Source organism: Drosophila gunungcola, assembly GCF_025200985.1.
Source record: "Drosophila gunungcola strain Sukarami chromosome 2R unlocalized genomic scaffold, Dgunungcola_SK_2 000011F, whole genome shotgun sequence".
Lineage (NCBI taxonomy): Eukaryota > Metazoa > Arthropoda > Insecta > Diptera > Drosophilidae > Drosophila > Drosophila gunungcola.
Window position 1 is genome coordinate 1225323 of NW_026453169.1, and position 19968 is coordinate 1245290.

The 19968-nt window shown below is 43.2% G+C and overlaps 1 protein-coding gene across 1 annotated transcript in view; it reads left to right on the forward strand.

The window, feature by feature from the left end:
• LOC128255400 (uncharacterized) overlaps positions 1-15027 on the forward strand; it is a 48888-nt gene extending 33861 nt beyond the window's left edge. Inside the window, 5 exon segments of the mRNA XM_052984993.1 lie at positions 7635-7844; positions 8548-8777; positions 11371-12687; positions 12689-13143; positions 13697-15027. Of these exon segments, the coding sequence (XP_052840953.1) occupies positions 7635-7844; positions 8548-8777; positions 11371-12687; positions 12689-13143; positions 13697-13856 (2372 nt within the window). The 3' untranslated portion in view covers positions 13857-15027.
• The last annotated feature ends 4941 nt before the right edge of the window (positions 15028-19968 follow it).

Here is a 19968-nt window from a genome sequence, read left to right on the forward strand (position 1 = left end):
GGATCAAATTTCATCCTCCTCTGAGGGCAGCCCAAGCCCAAGCCTCTCCTCCTTCGTCCCTCCTTCCTCTGCCACTCTGCCCCTCGTCCCCCCGGGCAGACAAAGCCCAAATGCCAAAATACCAATGCGATATGGCGACATCGTCGACATCCTTTCTGCCTCCTGAGTAGGACATCGTCGACGTCTGTGGGCCACTAATAAACCCGAGCTCTCCCTTCCGCCGCCGCCTCCGCCGCCTCCGCCGCCTCTGTAAAGCCGCTCATCTGGCAGCTCCTTCGGTACCCCCCTCCCCCCCGCTAAACCCTCTGCCCCCTGCCCCACAGTTCGCAGTTCATTGGCAGCGGATTAAGACGGCGCGCATTCGCAGAGGCAGCAAATACAAAAGACGCTTTTGCCATTGGATCGATTTAAAATACTTCGGCGGCAAGGAAAATAAGCGGGATGGAGAAGAAAAATCAGTTGTGGGTATTAATAGGCGCAAAGGGGGGGCGGAGGCGGAGGCGGAAGGGTAATATGCATAAGCACCATTAACTTGTACTTAAAACTGTGGCAGGTGGTTGAGCCGGGGTGCGGACCGCTCGAAACAAGGGGGGCAATATCGCCCCCTCTCTCTCTCTCTCTCTCTCTCTCTCTCTTAGCGAATGTAACTTAATTCGCCGTGTGGCTGCCAGCGTCTTCAAGCGGATTATATTAATCAATACAGTATATATGGCCTTTTGTTCAGCCCTGCTCCTTTCTGCTCTCGGCTTCCTCTTCCTCATTTGCCAGCGAGGAGGTTTAAAACAGACTGACAGCCACTAGGCGTATACTTAATTTACTCCAGCGGAAGAACTACTTTCTCTGAAAAGTAGAAATCTTTATGAATTCATATTAATACTGACGATTGGAAAAGATAAGGGTATTGTCTTACGATATGGTCACCAAATGAGAGTATATATTTATAGTAGTGCAGTGTCCAAGTTATAGGATGTAATTGAAATAATACGAATGGATTACTTACGCAGAAACTACTCAGAGACTCATTAAATGCATTTTAATATTTTACCTAATGTTACATGTTTGAATTTATTTTAAATAACATCTAATTTTAATTAGAACTTACCTTTCTAACAGTCTGATACAAAGGGTAATTTAAGTAGTCACAATGGGTATCAGGAAGTCGACATCGAGGGATTTGCCCCTTGGTTTCTCGGTTCAGACCCGTTCCGAGTTCTTTTTGCCCGCTTTAATTGAATCAATGGCACAGATCGCATGTTGTGCTCCTTTTGCCTCCGCCGACCAGAGACTTTGTTTGGCTTTAAGCAGGAAGATTTAAACGTAATGCTAGCCGATTCCCCCCTTCAGCCCCTCTACGTCTTCGGCCCTTAACATATTCATGCATTTATGTATACATGCCTATAATTCAGTCACACAGTCAAAGCGTCTTAAGCGCTAAGTAGAAGCAACGTAAATAAGTAATATTGATAACTAAAGTGATTAAGGTTGCCTTTGGTTTTGCCATGGCCTGTGCTTTTGCGTTTGCCTCTGCTTCAGCTTCAGCTTCTGCTGCTGATGCAGTTGCAGTTCCCTTCGGTCTCTGTGTGTGGCTTTGTCTTTGTCCGTTGGAACTTAAGTATGGATCCCGTACCAGCCAGCGTGCCAGCGTGCCACCGAGTGGGTGGCCAACTTGGTCAATTCGAAATGGTTGAAACAAACGCAGTCTGAGTCGGTTGCTTTATGGCTATATGAGACGAGACGAGGCGAGGCGAGTCGAGGCATGAGCGATTTCTTGGGTGCCATTTTGGCTTTCGCCTTTTCTTTTCCAAACTGCGGCTGCGATTATGTTCGGTTCAACTGCTTCTGGTTGATTTTTGGACATCCAACCCCAGAGGAACCCCTTCCGAACTCTATCTCGGCTGTGCTTGTTTGCAGACATTATCGACATTTAAATCCCTTATTTGTGTCTGCTGCTTGGGCGTCCTTCTGCTCAGAGCCCTTGATAGTATTTGACAAATGGAAAATCCTTTTGTGGTGAGCTCTCGTCCTTGTGGGCACGCATGGCCTTATCCTGCAGTTCATAATTTTAATCCTGTTCCATAAAAATTTCTGCTTATTTGCATCGCAGAGAAGCTGGCGAGTCCTTGAGCTTCAAAGGTTCTTTCTTTGCGCCTTAATTATTCAGTTCTTGGACTAGGCTTAATCCTGCTGCCATCAATTTATCATTGCTCTCTTCGATTGCATAACTTTGCATTGGTTTGCGGAGGAGCTGAGAGTCATTTGGCCGAAAAATACACATCATAATCCTTTTGTAAGGATTTGTCCCCGGCACATGGCTTTGCCCACCCTTCGACCCAACCACCCTGTGCATTCAATTATCGTTTGGCCTCGCAGTTGGCCATTGTCTCAGGCTGCCTGTCCGCAAATTCGCAAAACTAATGAAGTGCTGCAGCTCCTTGAGCAGCCTGCTAATGCCACTGGAGTCCTTTTTCCTTAGTTCCCCTCCTGGACTCTTGAACTCTTCAGCCACTTGGCCGCATGTATAAGCATGTTTTCTGGTTTGCTTCACAGACAAAGCTTAGAACCACTTAAGAAAATCCATTCACAACCTGAAACTAACTAGAGTCCTTTCCAACCTGCCGTTGGCTCTGTCGCTCTGTGTGCGTGTGTTGGTGTGTGTGGTGTGTGTGTGTGTCCTGCAAAGATTTTCGAACGCTTCGTCTGAGGTTTGGCCCCTGTCGTTTTTGCCGGCAAAAGAAAGCTCACCTGATGATGGTCCCAAATCAACATATGAAGCAAACAACAAAAAGGATTAAGTCCAAGACACACACACACACACACACACACACACATACACCCACACACATGAGCCTGTCCTCATGCATAGTTTTACATGTCTAAGGACAAAAAATGAATTTATTGCGCAACAAAAACAAAACTTGAGACAATTCCAAAGCCTAACCCAAGAGGCCCAGGCCAATTTAGCAGCTGAGATGGTCTGAAAAGGAGGGGGGTTTTGGGTAAAGGATTCAAATAAATTACCGCTACGGGCTATACTTATTTCATTAGGATTATTTTTGACTAACATTTACGGCCACCCCCCACTGACGTGCTCCACAACTTCCATTCCTTTGCGAAGTAATTGGAGGAGAGCTGGATGGCTGGCGATTCGAGTCAAAGGATTCCTGATTTCCGGCCATATCCGACTGGTCGGATTTCGATTGGTACGCCGGTGAGGGCGCTAAACGCGAACAGTCAGCGATAAAAGAAAGAAAATGCCTCGCGGCATTAATTATAATCCGCTTAAAAGTTTCAACATGTTTTCCCAGCCCCGAAAGCCCTATTCAAAAACACGAATACAAATACGGCGGCACAAAAAAAGTGCAAATCTCAAAATACGCCTCTGACTCAGAGGAAAGGCCACGGAGAAGAGGGCCAACTCAAATGCAAAGCGCTGATTTTTCGCATGTGCACAAGTGGAACTCGAAGTGCTGAAGAGCATTGACTCTGATTCGGAACAGAAGTATTCATGGGGGTGAAAGATCATCACAAGAGGCAGCTTAAAGACCCTCGACTTACAGCAGTAGTCCTTGAAAAGAAAACAAAATGACGGAGGTTGGAATCCCTATTGCAAAACTTCATTTCATAAAACAAACCGCTTAATACAAATTCTTTTTGTAGGCGTAATATAAAGTCTATTACAGTTTAGTTTCGAAAGAAGCGATAAAAAAAGAAGTTCAAAAATAATTTTAACAGGTTGTAAGCCCTTACAAATCTTTGTATGTTAAAGTGCGAGTTCTAAAAAACGCTTTATCAAAAACTAGTTTTTAATTCAAATATTTAAAAATCATTAATTGCGACATCAGTTGTCTTAGCATTCCATTATATCAAATGTGTAAATTTCCAAAACTAAAAAACCACTTAAAAACAATCAAAAGTACGGAATAAAGAAGTTTTGTTATGAATATAGGTTTTCAAATGTATTCTTCCCAATCTCACTCTCTACAAATATTAAACGATTCAATCTTATTGGCAATCCTTCTACGATACAGTGGCAAAGTTTTCCATAACTAACTTCTATAAAGTAATAAGTACGTTTTGAAGTAATCTATCAACTTTATTATGTTCAAAATATATAGTAAATATTTTTTCTAAAAAGTCGAGATCATTTCTTGTGAAATCTATAATACCCAATATCATTCTCTACAAATACTAAATGATCCAACCTAATTGGCAATCCAACTTCGATACCCCAGCAATCCACCACCGCTACCCCGCGTCATTTTTCTATGGCTAATCTTTCATTTCCTAGGTATTCATTATTCCTTTCGTAAAGGCAAAGGCAATTGTTAGGTAGCTTATATTGCTTGTGTCCTGCGGCAAGGGACCAAAAACACCCGAGGCAAGACGCAAACCGATTTTCATTTTATTGTCCTGTTTAATATGTTTGTTTTTCTTTTGAGAATGCAGCGGGGAGTGCAGCGGGACAGCGAGTGTAGGAAAAGTAGGAAAAGCGGGGAATGCGCAGGGACTAATGCCGGGATATGTGCAGGGAGCCAAAGGTGTGAGATGCCAGCCAAGCGAAGGGCTCATGCGGGTGTGTATGTGTGTGAATTTTCCTTTGTGCCAGTGTGTGTGTGCCTGTGTGCGTTGGGCAAAGTTCTTAAGTCGCTCCGAATGCTGCTGAAGCTGCCGAGAGCTGTCAGAGGCATTATAAATTAAAATGCACGCATTAAAAATTCTACTAAAAAAGAGTTTGCAATTAAGTAGGACTTAAGTTGAAGTGTAAATAAAAATTCACACACACACACACACGCACACGCAGGCGAATCCCTTAAGATGCCGGGCTATAGGACATGGAAATTTGTTTTCTGGCGTGAAGTGAAGGAAAAACTTGTGGCAATTTCCTTAAGACTATTGCTTAATTTCCGGTCATTCTTCCTACAAACATCCACCCAACCACCCAACTAAACACCACCCAACCACCCACCACCCTGATAAACACACACACACACACGCTGGTCTGGGCCCGAGAAGCCTACTTAAGTCCCTTAAAATCCTTGAGATTTTTTGCACTGGTCAAGCAATGATAAGCAAATTTCCCAACAGTTCACTTGGCTTAAGACGAACCCTTTTCCCCCTTCATCCCCCAGCATCCCTTTTCTTCCAGCTGCTGCTCACGTGTCCGTTCTGGTTATTAAAACTTTTGGTCTGTTGAAATTTTAATTTTCCTAAATACCCAAATCACTCAAAATCATTTTAATAAGTAAATTATGAGCATTCAGCCTATAAATAAACAATCACACAATTTATTCCATCGAAAAAGTCGAGAAAAGACTACAAATATTTGCCGGCATTTGGCCGAGAAGGATACTTGAGTAATCCCTTGCAGTCACCTAAATAGCTCTGCCCGGACGAGTTTGTGTGAGTGCTCATGTAAGGATTAAATCGTTTTGATGTCCTTGCCAGGGCAATTTATAATTATTTGTTTGCCTCGGCCTGTGGTCAGCCAATTGGTCAATTTCTTAGAAGAAAGTCGAGTGGATAAAACTTTCCATTTTGGCCCAGCACCCAGCCCCCAAACCCAGATATTTTATGCACACATGAGATGTTTCTGGAAACTTTTCAAAAGATTATAAGTCCTCGGGAGGGGGGGGGTTAGAGGCCCCAAAAAGCAGGGGGAAAACTGCTCCTGGCATTTACCTTCGCTGCCATTTTCCTTGAGCTGGGAATTTTCCAATTTCGCTTGATTGCGATGACTGAACTTGATTATTTCTGCTGCCATCGATGCAGGTTAATAAATCTAAAGCCGCGTGGCGGTTCGCTGTGAATTCGCCGGGGCAGGGGATGGATACCGTCTTAGCCCCTGAAAAGTAGAGTTCATTTACAAATCGTTTGTCGGCTTACCGAGGGGAACTGGGGGAGAAGTCGCCGGAGTCGTCTGTCTGCCGCGCCAAGATTTAATGCCCTCAAACAGTTTTCCTCCCGTGCGCTTAATTCAATTTGTTTTGGCCCGCTTCGACTGTCTCGATTACTTACATTTTTTTTCCGTTTTATTTTTTATTTCATTTTTTTTTTTTATTTTTGCCCTGCTGCCAGTGCCACTGATAATGCTAATAAGGATAAGCTCTGTCTGCCATCGTTGGTCCGGGTGACTTAAAGCTGCTGATTCCGGGCCGAGGTTGTGGTTGCTGAAATGCCCGTTGTGATGCAACAATTAGTGGGTGCTCCGTGGTCCTGGGCTGCACACTAAAACCACCGCACACTAAACGCAATTCGCACACACACACATATGCAGGTGGACAAAATCCGCTTTTGTTTTAGTCCCATCGAGTCATGGCTCCATGGATAATGGATATATTGAGTTTATAATACGGTTGCCCGGACCGCACAACGAGTTTTCATCCGGGGAATCGGACCGCTGCGCTAATGACCAATTTTTTGGGGTCGGGAACTGGTCGGGATGAGGGCCAAAAAACAATGCATTTTGTGTGTGGATAATAGAAAACCAAACTAATGTTGTACGAATTTCGTCATTTCATGTAAATATTTTGGGTAAATAGGCATGCATTGAATTTAATGGGATTATTTTCATAACTTCCCCATCACTTAAAGTTCAATAGTGCTTTACGGCCTGATCTGCGCCGGTGACAAACAATGCATTATAGTTGAATTCTTTATTCCTTTTCAACTCGGCCCAGAGCACACATCCACACGCACACATCCACACGCACACGTTGGCGAGGCTGATGTATTTATTTTTAATGCCAATGGCCCCCAATGAGGTTTTCATGGCAATTAAAAGATTTGCATGGCACACACACACACACCTCTCACAAAAATATGGCATGAAAATCGCACGTAATTGGGCTGAACTTTTGGTTGGTCCGATTTTCCGGGTAGTGCCCCCGACCGCGGTTCTTTAAAACGCTTCCAGCTTCCAGCTTTCAGCTTTCAACTGCCCGAGCCCAAACCCGAGCCCATACCCACCCGGCAAATGCCAATCGTTCGCCAATCTCTGGCTGCTTACAATTTTTATAATTGGAATAATTAATAATACCATTATGTCGGCCGGACCTGGGGCGTTAAGCCTATTTGCTGTGTGCCCCATCCACCCCTTGTAGCCCCCCAATTGAGGGCGAGCCACGCCCCGTGCGGCCATGTCTATAACTTCTATTTCCTGAATTTTGCCATTTTAATTTAAGCCTTTGATAATTGGTCAGCAGGAAAAGAATGTAAGTTTTAGTGGGCAATGTTAAAAGGAAAAATCATAATTCGCTTCGATTTTAAAAATGTGTTTTTCAAATTTCAAATTTCTCTCTGCCAGTCTTCTGGTTGGTTTACTTATGCTCCATCCCCCGAAATTGCCGGCTATTTAAGCGGCTAAAACCATTTGCGGCTAACCGCAACATGCAATAATTTATTTTAATACTTTTGTGCGTGCGGAGGTGTGGCGTAAATCGGCATGAAAATTCAGCATTTAGAATATGTTTAATTGCCTTTTTTAATATGTCGATGATTTGCACTTGGAACTAGACTGAACTAAACCGATTATTAAACAGCTCTCGAGTGTTTGGCAGCGTGCTAACTGCATTATTATTATTATGTGTTCTAACCAGCGTTTTCCGCTTTTCTCCCTCTCTCTCTCTCTCTTGCAGCCAAATCACTTCCACTTCACTGTGTGGTGGAGTCGGTGCACTCGCTGCACGCCTCCCTCACCATCGACACTCGGCAGCCCTGGAAGCGGAGGCCAAACATCGAGACGGACAGCTATGTGATCATCGCCGCAGCCACGCCCTGGAGCGAGATTGTCCAGACGGCCCTCCAGAGGTTGGGCTACTCGCAGGAGGTGGCCAACACAGCCAGAGGTAACTGCTTTGCTTGCCAACAAAATATATCAGTTAGAAATCTCGGGATATTGGTTACTAAAACTTAAAGAAAGCCTATAACCCACAGAATTATCAATAACTTTTACTATTAAAGTTTTTACTCTTACTAAATGAGGAGAAGCTCCTTTTGTTCCTTATACAATAATTTTATTTCTAAGATTTTAATTTTTTCAATGCAAAAGATCGAAAACAGTTGTTATTTAAAACTTTTATTTATAAAGAACTGCCGAGATTTTCATTATCAGCGTCAGAAATTAAAATTTTGACTACAAAACGTTAGATTTGGCTTATTTAAATCTTAATACTCCTGCATACAAAATGTTGCGTATGAGCCGAATTGGTAATAAAGTTAAGTAAAAGTGTCATGAAAAAGTTAAAAAATAAAAGTCTTGGGTTCTGGCTTATGCATTAAAATTGTTAGTGTTATTTTTATACGTTTAAAAATTATCTAAATTCATTCATAAAAAAAAATTAAAACAACAGTACGATTTTGAGGTCATCACCAACCAATAGAAGCCATTTTAGAATGATTAGTTCTAGCAGTCCTGCCTTAAACAAGCCAAAAACCATTTATATTATTTTTTTTAAATTGTGCAATAGATAATTTTACATACTTGAGTACTTTTAAGTATAAAAAAAATCCAAAACAAAAGTTAACTCTGAGGGCCTTGTCTTTCCGCAGGCTCTTTAATAATCAAACACTGGAAGCCCATACCCCTGGAGCAGATATCGGACAACCCAGCGGTGCCGGTCAGCGATATTGTGGGCGAACTGACCTCGGTGATCACCCTGAGGATCGTGATCCTGCGACCCAAGACATCGCCCTTCGGCGAGATCAAGGACAAGCTGCTCAAGCTGCTGGTGCTGCAGTCGCATGCGGTACTCCGCTCCACAGGATGTCCGCTGGATGAGGTGAGTTGGCGTTGCCGTTTCCGTTCCCATTCCCATTCCCGTTGGCCCACGCCTTCGGCAGCCAATTAGACATTCACTTTGAACTTTCACTTAAAATTCTGCACTAAGACGACAAAATTCTATAATGATTCATAAGCGGTTTATGGAGAACTTCCCCCTATTCGCACTACGGAGCGCTCTTATCCGTCTTGGAGTTGCTAAAACTTGCCGAAAAATGTCTCCGGATGAGAAGTGGCGACGCTAATTTGCGTGTTGTGAAGGCATGAACACAGAGAACACACAGCTACACACGCAGACACACACAAACACACACAGAACTTTTGCATGTCCTGTCTGCTTGTGGAATATTAAACGCATTGAAAATGTTTTGATAGCTACTACAAAGAAATTTTGTTAAGCCGAGTTCATTTATTTGGTTCACTTAACTAATCCTTTTTTGCAATAGTTTTCATTTTAATCAGCTTTGCGTTGCCATCAGTCTCCAGGATGTGTGTGTGTGGATGTGGCTTTTGTTTTCCTTATTGAAATCGGTTTAAAGGGCTTAGTTTCAGGAATCTGCAGGAGGGGAAGCCACTGCACGGCTCACATGACCCAATTCCGTGGGCGTAGGGCGATATCGGTGCATTAACGCCATAAATCAAGCGCTCGTACACTATCGCCGGCGATGAACAACACGAAATCACGGCCAGAAATACCCTTCAATTGTTATTGCGACTGCTATTTTATTGGTTCCACCCCCCCAGGTTTCTCCCCCGATTAATATTATTAGCAAAGCAAAGCAAAGTAAGGCAAAGCAAAGCAAAGCACGGCAGTTGTCGTCTGTCCTAATCACATGATAAGCATTTACCATAATTTCCACATTCGTTGTCTGACACCGACACCTCCAGCCCATCGCGGTTCTCCAGTGTCCGCCGAGGAGCTTTGGGGTGCGGCGATAGGAAAATCAATTTAATAATACCCCGCCACGTAAGAAGCGTCAACCCATTTTATTTACAATTAGGTGTACACAACACCCACCACCCCTCTGCCCCACCGAACCCTTCGGTTTCCCCGCTTGTTTTGAGCAGCTTAAGTGATTTGGGGCGCCTCCTTAGCTGATAGCACCGTGTTGGAAAAGCAAAAAAAAAACCAGAGAAGGCTAGAAGGCTAGAAGGCACCTCGGAATCACCGAAACACCCAGACATTATCTTTCCGCAGTTGGGAGACAAAGCAGTATCTATGAGCATTTAATACGCCATACCATTCAGCACCACCCTTCGGCCAACTCATCGCATTTCGATTCTATTTCTGTTGGGTAAATTCAATTTTAATCGCCATAAGCTGATGTGTCGCTGCCTATCAGGGACTATCTAGTTATCGCCTTCGATTCGAGGCGCTGCGGCACTGTCTGTTAATATCAGCTCGGCGGTATCAGGGCCCAGGTTCTATATCGTAATAGGCAATTTCGGACTCGCACTCGCACTCGCACTCCCAGTCGCACTCGCACATTTATGGCTAAGTAAATCCCGGCACTTGAGGCCCCCGGATCGTCCCGTCCGCCAGCCGGCGACTGTGATTTTTATGACAGCCGCTTAGTGACCGGCGGACTCTGGGGACTTAGTGCAGCTCCTGTTGACAGTCGCTCAGTGCAAACCGCTGGCCAAGGTTGCCCACACTAATCCCGAGCATTTGGCTCTGATTTCCACACGGAACTCGGTTTTTGGAATTGTCCGATGATCGAATCGTTGCTTTTCATATAACCATTATGTGACTACCTCGCGTGGCAACACATGCATTGGGTAATCTACATTAAACAGTCACACAATTGGGGAACCCAAAATGTTTTCATTAATTTCGATGTGTATGACACATGCTTTTGCACAATAAAATGGCAGATTATGCATAACTTTGCTGAACCAAATGTAGGTAATACATAGAATACTGATTTAGAAATTAAATTAAAAACAAATTTAGTTGTTTAAATATTTTTCTTATTATCCTGGATATGGGTAGTCTGAATTAAATAATTAGACAATTTGGAATTCTAAAAAGTTTCCATTAATTTCGATGTGTATGACAAAATTAGTTTATTAATCTGTCGCTTTTTTTTGGCACTCTTCTGGACTCTTATAAGTGAAAGTAAACTTTAAAAACAATTGAGTGCTTAAGAAACTTTTCTCAATATCAGTATTATTGTTTGTTAATCTAAATGAAAAAAAATCATATATTTGAGGAATCCCAAATAGCTAAATTATCGATAAGTATGACACACTTTTTGTTTGCCCAATAAAATCTGATTAATGATTAATGATTCTTCTTTATTTTAATTAGTAATTCATTATATTTAACTGCTTGACCATGCTTTGGACTAATAAAATCTAAGATAGTCAAAGAATTTCTTTAAATCTTAGTCTGAATATATAATAAATACATTATTTATTTGGAATACTCTAAATCTAAATTGTTAAATGGAAAAACTAAAATGCCTTTTGCAACACCTTAGACATTTATATTTATACATCTATGGGGATAGAACAAGTTCATTGAACTTCTGCTAATAAGCCCTTAATACTAATTTAATTTAATTTAAACCATCCTTATTTTTTTTTTCCAGGTGACGCTATCACAGATCTGCCGGAGTTCCCACCAGAACACCTATGCTTTGCCCGGAGGTGAGATCTCCGACGACCTGCGCCGCAAGTTCGACCAATGGTGGTCCAACCAGCTCTCCCCGCAGGCGGCGGCCATGGCGCCCAAGATGCTGCCGTTCATGACGGGTCCGTCGGCGGTGCCCGTTCCGGTGGCAGTGCCCGGCGAGATGGACTTTCCGGTGGGCACGGCCATGGCGGCGGCGGCCGCTGCTGCGGCTCATGCAGCCGCTGCTGGCGGGGCGGCCGGCGGCAATCCGCTGGGATCGATGGGCAGTCGGGAGAGCCTGTTGCTGGCCAACGAGGCGGCCCACCATGCGGGCGCTGGACAGGCGCCGGGGGCGGGACACCACGCCAACATGCTGGTGCACCCCATGCACGCGTCCATGCACCACCATCACCACCATGGCGGTGGCGGGGGCCATGGGCCGCCGTATCCCAACCAGAAGACTCGCATGCGCACCAGTTTTGATCCCGAGATGGAGCTGCCCAAGCTGCAGAAGTGGTTCGCCGACAATCCGCATCCGTCGCGCCAGCAGATCCAGACGTATGTGGTGCAGCTGAATGCTTTGGAGTCGCGCAGGGGCCGCAAGCCGCTGGACGTGAACAACGTGGTCTACTGGTTCAAGAACGCTCGGGCGGCTCAGAAGCGGGCCGAGATGCGGGGCGGCAGCTTGGGCAGTGCGATGAGTGCTTTGGGCCATGCTGCCATGAATGGCTACCTCAGCCAGCACGCCCCTTTGGGGCAGAACTCCAGCAGCAGTGCCGGCAGCCAGCCCATGAGCATGGGCAACCTGTCCATGTCGCACGACTATCTGAAGAGTCCGCTCAGCCTGAAGTCGGAGGACATCGACACCATGTCGCAGCACTCGGATGACATGGACGAGGAGCAGAGCCGGCCGAATACGCCGCAGCTGCCGCTTTCGTTGACCACCCACGAGCGGCACCGCACCTCCCCGCTGATGGACGACGACGAGGAGGAGGCGGGGGACCAGCAGCAGCAGAACCAGCAGCACCAGCAGCAACAGCAGCAACAGCAGGAGGCCAAAAGCGACGGCATGAATGGCAGCTTGAATGAGGAGGAGCGCCATGAAAAGTCACGGGATGAGCTGCAGGACAACGAAAAGGAGAACTCCGGGGCGGAGGATCGCCACCAGGACACCGATCCCCAGATGGAGGGCAGCTCCAGCCTCAACAACAACAACAACAACCACAACAACAGCGGCTCGCACAATGACCCCGAGGTGAACTCCACGCCCAAACGCTCCACGCCCAAGGAGGAAGGACGACGATCTGGACATGGACGAGGATGAGGAGGACAACGAGAACGATGCCAGCCACCTGGACGAGTTCCGATCACCCTCGCCGGACCTGGCCGGCGGCGTTGTGCCGCACAAGGACCAGCTGCCCTTTCCCATGGTCCCCAACTCGATGTTCTCGCAGTCCTTCATGTACATGAGCCACTACATCCCGGCCTTTGGCCAGGCGGCCGCCGGACATCCGCACCACCATGCGGCGGCTGCTGCCGCTGCAGCCGGAATCCAGCCAAACGCCCTCATGGGCGGCGGCGGTCTCAACCTGTCGAGCATCTCGAACGAGGAACGCCGCAAGCGGAACCGCACCTTCATCGATCCGGTCACCGAGGTGCCCAAGCTGGAGCAGTGGTTCGCCATGAACACGCATCCCTCGCACAACCTCATCCTCAAGTACACCGAGGACCTGAACACCATGCCTTATAGGTGAGTCATTGCCTTTTTGCTTGCTATAAAATAAAGTAGTTTAACAGTATCCCAAAATCAAAAATCATACAAAGCATACGAAGCTTGATCACAGAACTATAAGAAAATGAATCACCTTTGAATTTAGCTCGGCAGCGATATTTTCAATAAGGGTTAAAAATGGCCTCTCGAAACTAGTTTCCACATACTAAAATTAATAATATAAACCTTTGAATGTAACATTGTCTTTCAAAGTAAAAACTTTCTTAAAATAAACTAAAAACATTGTAGGTAACACACTTCATTTCAATAAAACAGTCCTCGGGGCTTTATCAGTACCGAAAATATGAAATCAATGATAAAGTTAATTGTTGAATTTTAATGTTTAACGTTTTTATCCATAAACTTTCTGCTATGTATTTTTAATGTTCAATTTGAAAAGTCGCAGTGTAAAATCATTTTCATAAGAAAGTATAATAGTTTTGATAATATTTCCTTCATTTTTGATGTATGTATGATGTATGTAATTAGCATTGACTAACCTTCCTTCCTTTGTTTTCTTCTCTTATTGCAGGCAAAAGTTCCCGCGTCTGGAGAGCAAGAATGTGCAGTTCTGGTTCAAGAATCGACGGGCCAAGTGCAAGCGACTCAAGATGTCGCTGTACGACAGCAATCAGTGCGCCCAGTTGGGCGGACTCGGCTCGTTTGTGCCCAAGTACGAGGAGCGGGACTAGGCCGCAGGCAACTGAGCAGCCGGAACCCGGAGTTTGAAATCAAAATTAGCAGCATTTCTTCTTGTAAATAGTTAAACGAGAGACACACACACACACCCACCCACACACACCCAAACACCCACACACAACCCAATTTAAGCAGCTAAAATCTGTGGCTGCAGCTATGACAAATACTATACCAGATACGATAGCTCATAAATATGTAATCCCCTAGTTTAGTCAACTCTAAGTATTATAGAACGAGAGAACTAACCCAGTTACGCGTTACCAGTTGCCCAGGAGCATCTAGCGAAAATTAGAGCAAATAGATAAAGCCACCTTACGAGTAATACGATCTTGCATGAACCAGTATGACTACTTTATAGCTCCAGAGAGCCCTAACCCAACCCAGTATACAACTCTCTGCATCTATTTCCACCTAGTTCTTAGCCATTGACATAGAAGGAGGGCGGCACCGTTTCGGGCCAGCTCGTTAAGCATAAGCAAACCAAAGAAAGCCAATTTTCGAGAATCGTAGTCGTAGGGGCGAACTTCGAACTGCGAACTGCGATCTGTATATAATGTATGTTATCCTAGGTACGCATTCTTTGAGCATTGTGAATTTTGTTTCGGCTTTAGTTGCATTTGTATCCGCAGGTTAAGTTAACGTTTAAGTTTGAGTTGAACCAGTACGTTTAGTTATCCCGCCTTATTTGAGAAGCCCCTCCCTTCCAAGCCTAGCACATATCCCTTTCGATCCATGCACACGGATATCGCATATAGAATGTATAACATACGATTCGTTGCTTTCGAAGTCTTGGTATCTAATACCAACCCCCAAAAATTCCAGCGACCCAATCAGCTTCGCTTCGGATGAAACCTTTCGTTGCTATCCACTCCATTTCGAGCGTTTCGAAAGGAACACATACACATAACTAAATCTACACACTGAAATAAAAATGTTTTATAAATTGTTCCATTAGTTTCGTAAGCCTTCAGATAGATAATAAACTTAATTCAAATAATATTGTAATTTATTGCAAGCATCAATACGCCGACACACAGACACACCACACTGACAGAGAAACAGAGAAAAACATCCACACATCTTTATATATAATATAAATAGACATATATTCCCCAGCAATTATTAAATGATTAAATAAATACAATTTTAAATGTCAAATTCAAATGATGAGTTTTTATGGCGATAAATGGCAGTGGGATGAGCTGAGATAAATATATAACTCATTTATAGAGGTTTAAGTGAATTTGACAGATTGCAGCTAAATTGAAAATGATAAGAAGAAATTGATATTCAATCAAGTGGAACTGCTTGAGAGTGTTATTGCCATCAAAAAGATAAGCTTTTTTTGTGGGTTAAATGAATTAAATGTTTAAGGAAATTGGTTTTACAATGGTGCTTTTGTGGTTAATATTAAAAATGGAAGGTTATATGATTTTAATGTTCCTTTTCAAAGCAACATCTTAATTTTCTAGGCACATCATTAGGGAGTTCATAAATTTTGAATGAAATGCACTGCACTTAGGTCAGGCTGAATGGTTGGGGTTGGTGATATCCTTCGTTCTCATTTTCCTTTTAGACGCCTGAAGCTAATGTGCTGCTGCAATCGTAATGTGTTTGGCAATTTCTCATATGTGCCAGATCTTTGCTTTATTTCCTTTGCTTTTTTATACTTTTTTTTGTAAGTCACTGATAAGCAAAGGGGAAATAAATATGCATATGTACGAAATACGAGGGAAAAATGGCAATTTGAGCAGCACATTTAGCTTCTTCTCGGCGTGAGTTGTGGCACGGGGCGTATGAGTTATCTACCGCCCGCTCTCCCATTTCTTGGCCACAGATATGAAACAATTTATTAGCGCCAAAGTTTACTTATTTCCATTTCTTTATTTCGCTCGCCTTTGTTACATCCCGCAGACATTCATAGATAGCGATGGCTGTGGTTCGCGGGTTGGGTGCTGCGCGGTTACTAAATCAGCAGTCAACATTATTTCATATTTCTTATTTCTTATTCTAAGTACACGTGTGGGTGTGTTTGGAGGGGATGTGCATCATTTGTTATCGCAAACTTTTAAATTAAAATTGTGTGGAAGGAGTGAGCCAGCTAGAGTACAAATTTATGGCACATCTTTGGGCGGCAGCATATTGGACTAGCTGCTTATTTATGGATTTCGTAATAAAGTGCGAAGCTGTTGCATACTTCTGGGCTGAAGAGAAGTTACGATATTTTCTCGTGCATTTCAAGTAATGACAAACTACACCACAAAGTAAATCATTTCTGCAATTTCCAGCACCAGAATTTTCCCTTCTAGGCAGCATAAATATTTACTCAAAATATGTAATTCCCCACTAACTGAGAAAACCCTCGGTGGGATGTACGAAAATTCCGCATAACTTTATCCATTAATTAAAATTGCTAGCACTTTCCAGCGCTCTGTGTGGTGGTTGGCTCACGAATGAAATTACAGCCACGCCCACTCTGCAGGTCAAAGCGGTGGGCGGTGGGCGGTGGGGCGGGAGTAGCTCGGCTTTCGAGGGGCATTAAATGTAAATATACATAAACAGGAGGCGAGCGGAAAAAGAAAACATTTACATAGTTAACTACGCCGCACTTGCGGCTGCTGGCCAACTTTCGAGATGGCTCAAAGGTGGGTCCTCGGCGGAATGGCCAGCATAAATCTTGCTTTTGAAAACTTTTTCATATGGCCTTAATGACGCCAAATGGCGAATAAATCTGAATAATGCAATCATAATTAAGTGCTGCCCGAACCAATGAAAAGATATTGAAATATCTATCGAATTCATTTAGAGATCACTGCGCCATTAGCGCTAGAAACCAAATAACCATTAGCCTTCAAAGACAAATTTCTTGGCGGCAATTAGAGCGACCGAAACAAAAAGGACTCTCGCAATGCCAAAAAGGACAAAAGCGGCGTGAGGAGGGTAAATACTGCAGAAGGGTGGGACATAAATAGTTTTGCGGCTTTGACTGATATGCGGGGCAATAAAACTAATGAGCGTGCGAGCCAAAATAGTTGACAGTGCGGTGCGGTGGTTGGTTCGCCGATGGCTTGTCCTAACCACCTAACACCCACACCCACCACCCACCAACCCCACAGTTGGCGGTGGCGATTCATTTGCCAAATTGAGTGCGCAAACAAACCGTAACGAAAGTCAAATGAATATAGCGCAAGTCCAATTAAATGGTCATAAGTAATAATAATTCCGCTTTGATTTGTGACATTCACTTTACACGACCGTCGAGGGTAAGAAAGTCTGTGAAAACAGGAAAAGAAAGAACAGGGCTGCTCTTCTCTCTGCCAGACATCTTCATCTTGGACAAATTAGTTAATGAGGACCTTTAGGAAATAAAAACAAAAGAAGGCCAATGATTGGAGTGAGTAATAAATTGTCCAGTTTTATTAGGAAGCTTACAAAGACGTTTTTGGATTAAAGACAATCAGTATTTTGCCGTACTTACTTATATCATTGAGTCATTTGAACTTAAATTCACTTAAGACCAAAGTCAAAGAGTAAACCAAAATTTTTGGGTTTTGCTTTTTAATTTTAATAATTTATATATATTTTATATTTTGTTGAAAAAGAATGAAAACATGGTTACAAAACTAAACAAGTTCTTTGTGTATTCATTTTAAATAGGTAAAAGAACACTTTACCTAACGAAGAAAAAGCCAGGAGCATATATTTTGCATAAATAAATGACAATAAAATTAAGACAATAATTTCAATTATAAATTCTTTTTTATTTCTATTTTCTTTTCTTGGATTTACCTTCTATTTAATATTATTTTACATATATTAATATTTAGAGTCGAAGGTAAATGCCTTACGCTGTATGCCTATTAGCTATTAAATTTAATGATATAAAACAAAAATTAAAACAAACTTAGATAAAAAGTATTTCATTAAACATTTGTTATATATAACTACAGGACCTATAAACTTATTTAAGAAACCTCCTCCATACCTCCTGTACTTTAATTATGGTCATCAAATCATAATAATTTCGCTTAGGCCAGAAGTGTGTCGCGATGACTTGGGAACTTGGCTTTCGAAAGAGGCTAGATAGATACCCACCATGGACCGGGTCAGAAGCAAACGACCACTGTCGCATCTAGATTTTGCCTAAGAACATGACAGGGGGGCTTAAGGGGACACGTACGATGGGGTAATTTTGGGAGTGAGCGGCAGGACATAGTAGCTCACGACACCCTCACATTCCGCCCATCCTGCGCCTGCATTGGGCGATTATTATTTATTATCTTAATTGCGTCTTAAAATCCCCCGTGAAGCGGGACAAGCACCTGCCTAGGAGAACAGGATGCGAGGGCAGACAGCCCCTGCCATCCGGATCCCCTGTCCTGGCTCATGTGCTTTTCCGGACCTGCAGGGAAAGTATTTGCGCGGAAAACTGAGCTTCCTTCGTGGGTGAGAGTGTGTGCGGGTGTGGGTGTGGGTGTGGGTGTAAGGGCACAACGCACATGCTACCACTCTAAGCCTTCCCTTGTCTTGTCTTGTCTTTTTGGCACCTTATCCCTTTGGCTGCTTCCCTCTCAGCCCATCCCTTCCCGCTGTCAACTGTCGTTTGTCTTGGGCGCGTAATAAAAAGACTTAACAACGCGAGTTGTTTAATTATTATTTATGACACTCCTCAGGCTCCGGCTCGCCAGATTATTGCCCCAAAAAATTGTTGCTCTAGGAGCAAGTTGGAGGTGTGGTGGGGGTGGAGGTGGGGGGTGGAAGATGCACAAGCTGGATTGTTGGCTGCGTGATTTACCGTCCTGGCTGTTAGGACTATTTAAATCAATTGCGGATTCATATTCATGCGCTGCCGTTCACCGCCTTAGCTTTCCCAGAGAGCCAAGCCCGTGCTCAATCCCAATTCATTTTCATAAAATCCAAAACTTTTACTCGGCCATAATTTACGATGATAATTATGGCAACTGTGAATTACCCCCCAGGGAGGCTAAGCCAAGGCCGACTGCTGGCCCACATCCCACCCACAGCTCACGTCCACCGCCCCCCGCCCACTGGGCAGGCAAAAAAATGTAAAAATGATAATCCTATTGTCAGGCGATAATTCAAAGGTTTCCATTCATTTATGCTACTGGGCAACGTCCAACGATCAACAACTAAAAGGTGGAAAATATTATAATATTTATTTTCAGGGTTTTGTGTTTAATCCTCTTGAAGAGAAAGGACTGTATGGAAGTTTTTTGGGCGACTTTTAAAATAATTTACAATCTTTCAACGAAGAAATGGAAATTAATAAATTAAAGAAAGTATAAATGCTGTTTAAGTTTCACAAACGCCCTTACTTAACTCTTCATTTTATGCATTTCATATTCACCTATTAAAACTTATAAATATGTAAATAATTTTTAAGCTTTCTTATATTAAAAATTAACCAATACACATAATAAAAAATGAAAACAGACTAAGAGACAAACATTGTTTCAATGCCCTAAAATACAACAATTTCATTCGTTATTTGGAAGTTGAAATTTTACTAATACAAGGTTTTTTCTAATCCAGGAATACAAAAACTTCTATTAAATTTGTCCAATTTTAAAAGTTAAAAATAAATTCAGAATAAAGAAATAATATATTATTTTTAACAGAAAAGTTTTACTACAAAATAAATACAATTGTAAAAGAATAAAATGGTACTAATTATATTATTTTCAGTATATAATGCAAACATAAATTTATTGTCCAATGGATTGTCATTAACTTATTAACATACAAAAATAAACTAAGTTAAAGGTTTTTCATGTTTTGCGCATGCATGGCTCTTAATTTTCCTTAGGGCATCTGCTAGAGTGACTCAGAGTGAGGCTGAAGACTAAGCCCTGTGAATGAATTATGCTTTTAATTGGAAACGCTTGGCGCCAAACGCTTTCTGCTGATGCCGAGATGGCGTTGCCAAAAAAGATTTGCTCATTAAACCGCCGAAGGACTTTCTGGCCCAATCCCCCTCTCACTCTCACTCCCACTTACACTCCCACACCCCTCGACTTTCTTTTTCGCCATGGCCAAAGCAATGTCTGCTGGCTGGTGGTGCGCCGCAGGTATAAATTTCATAAA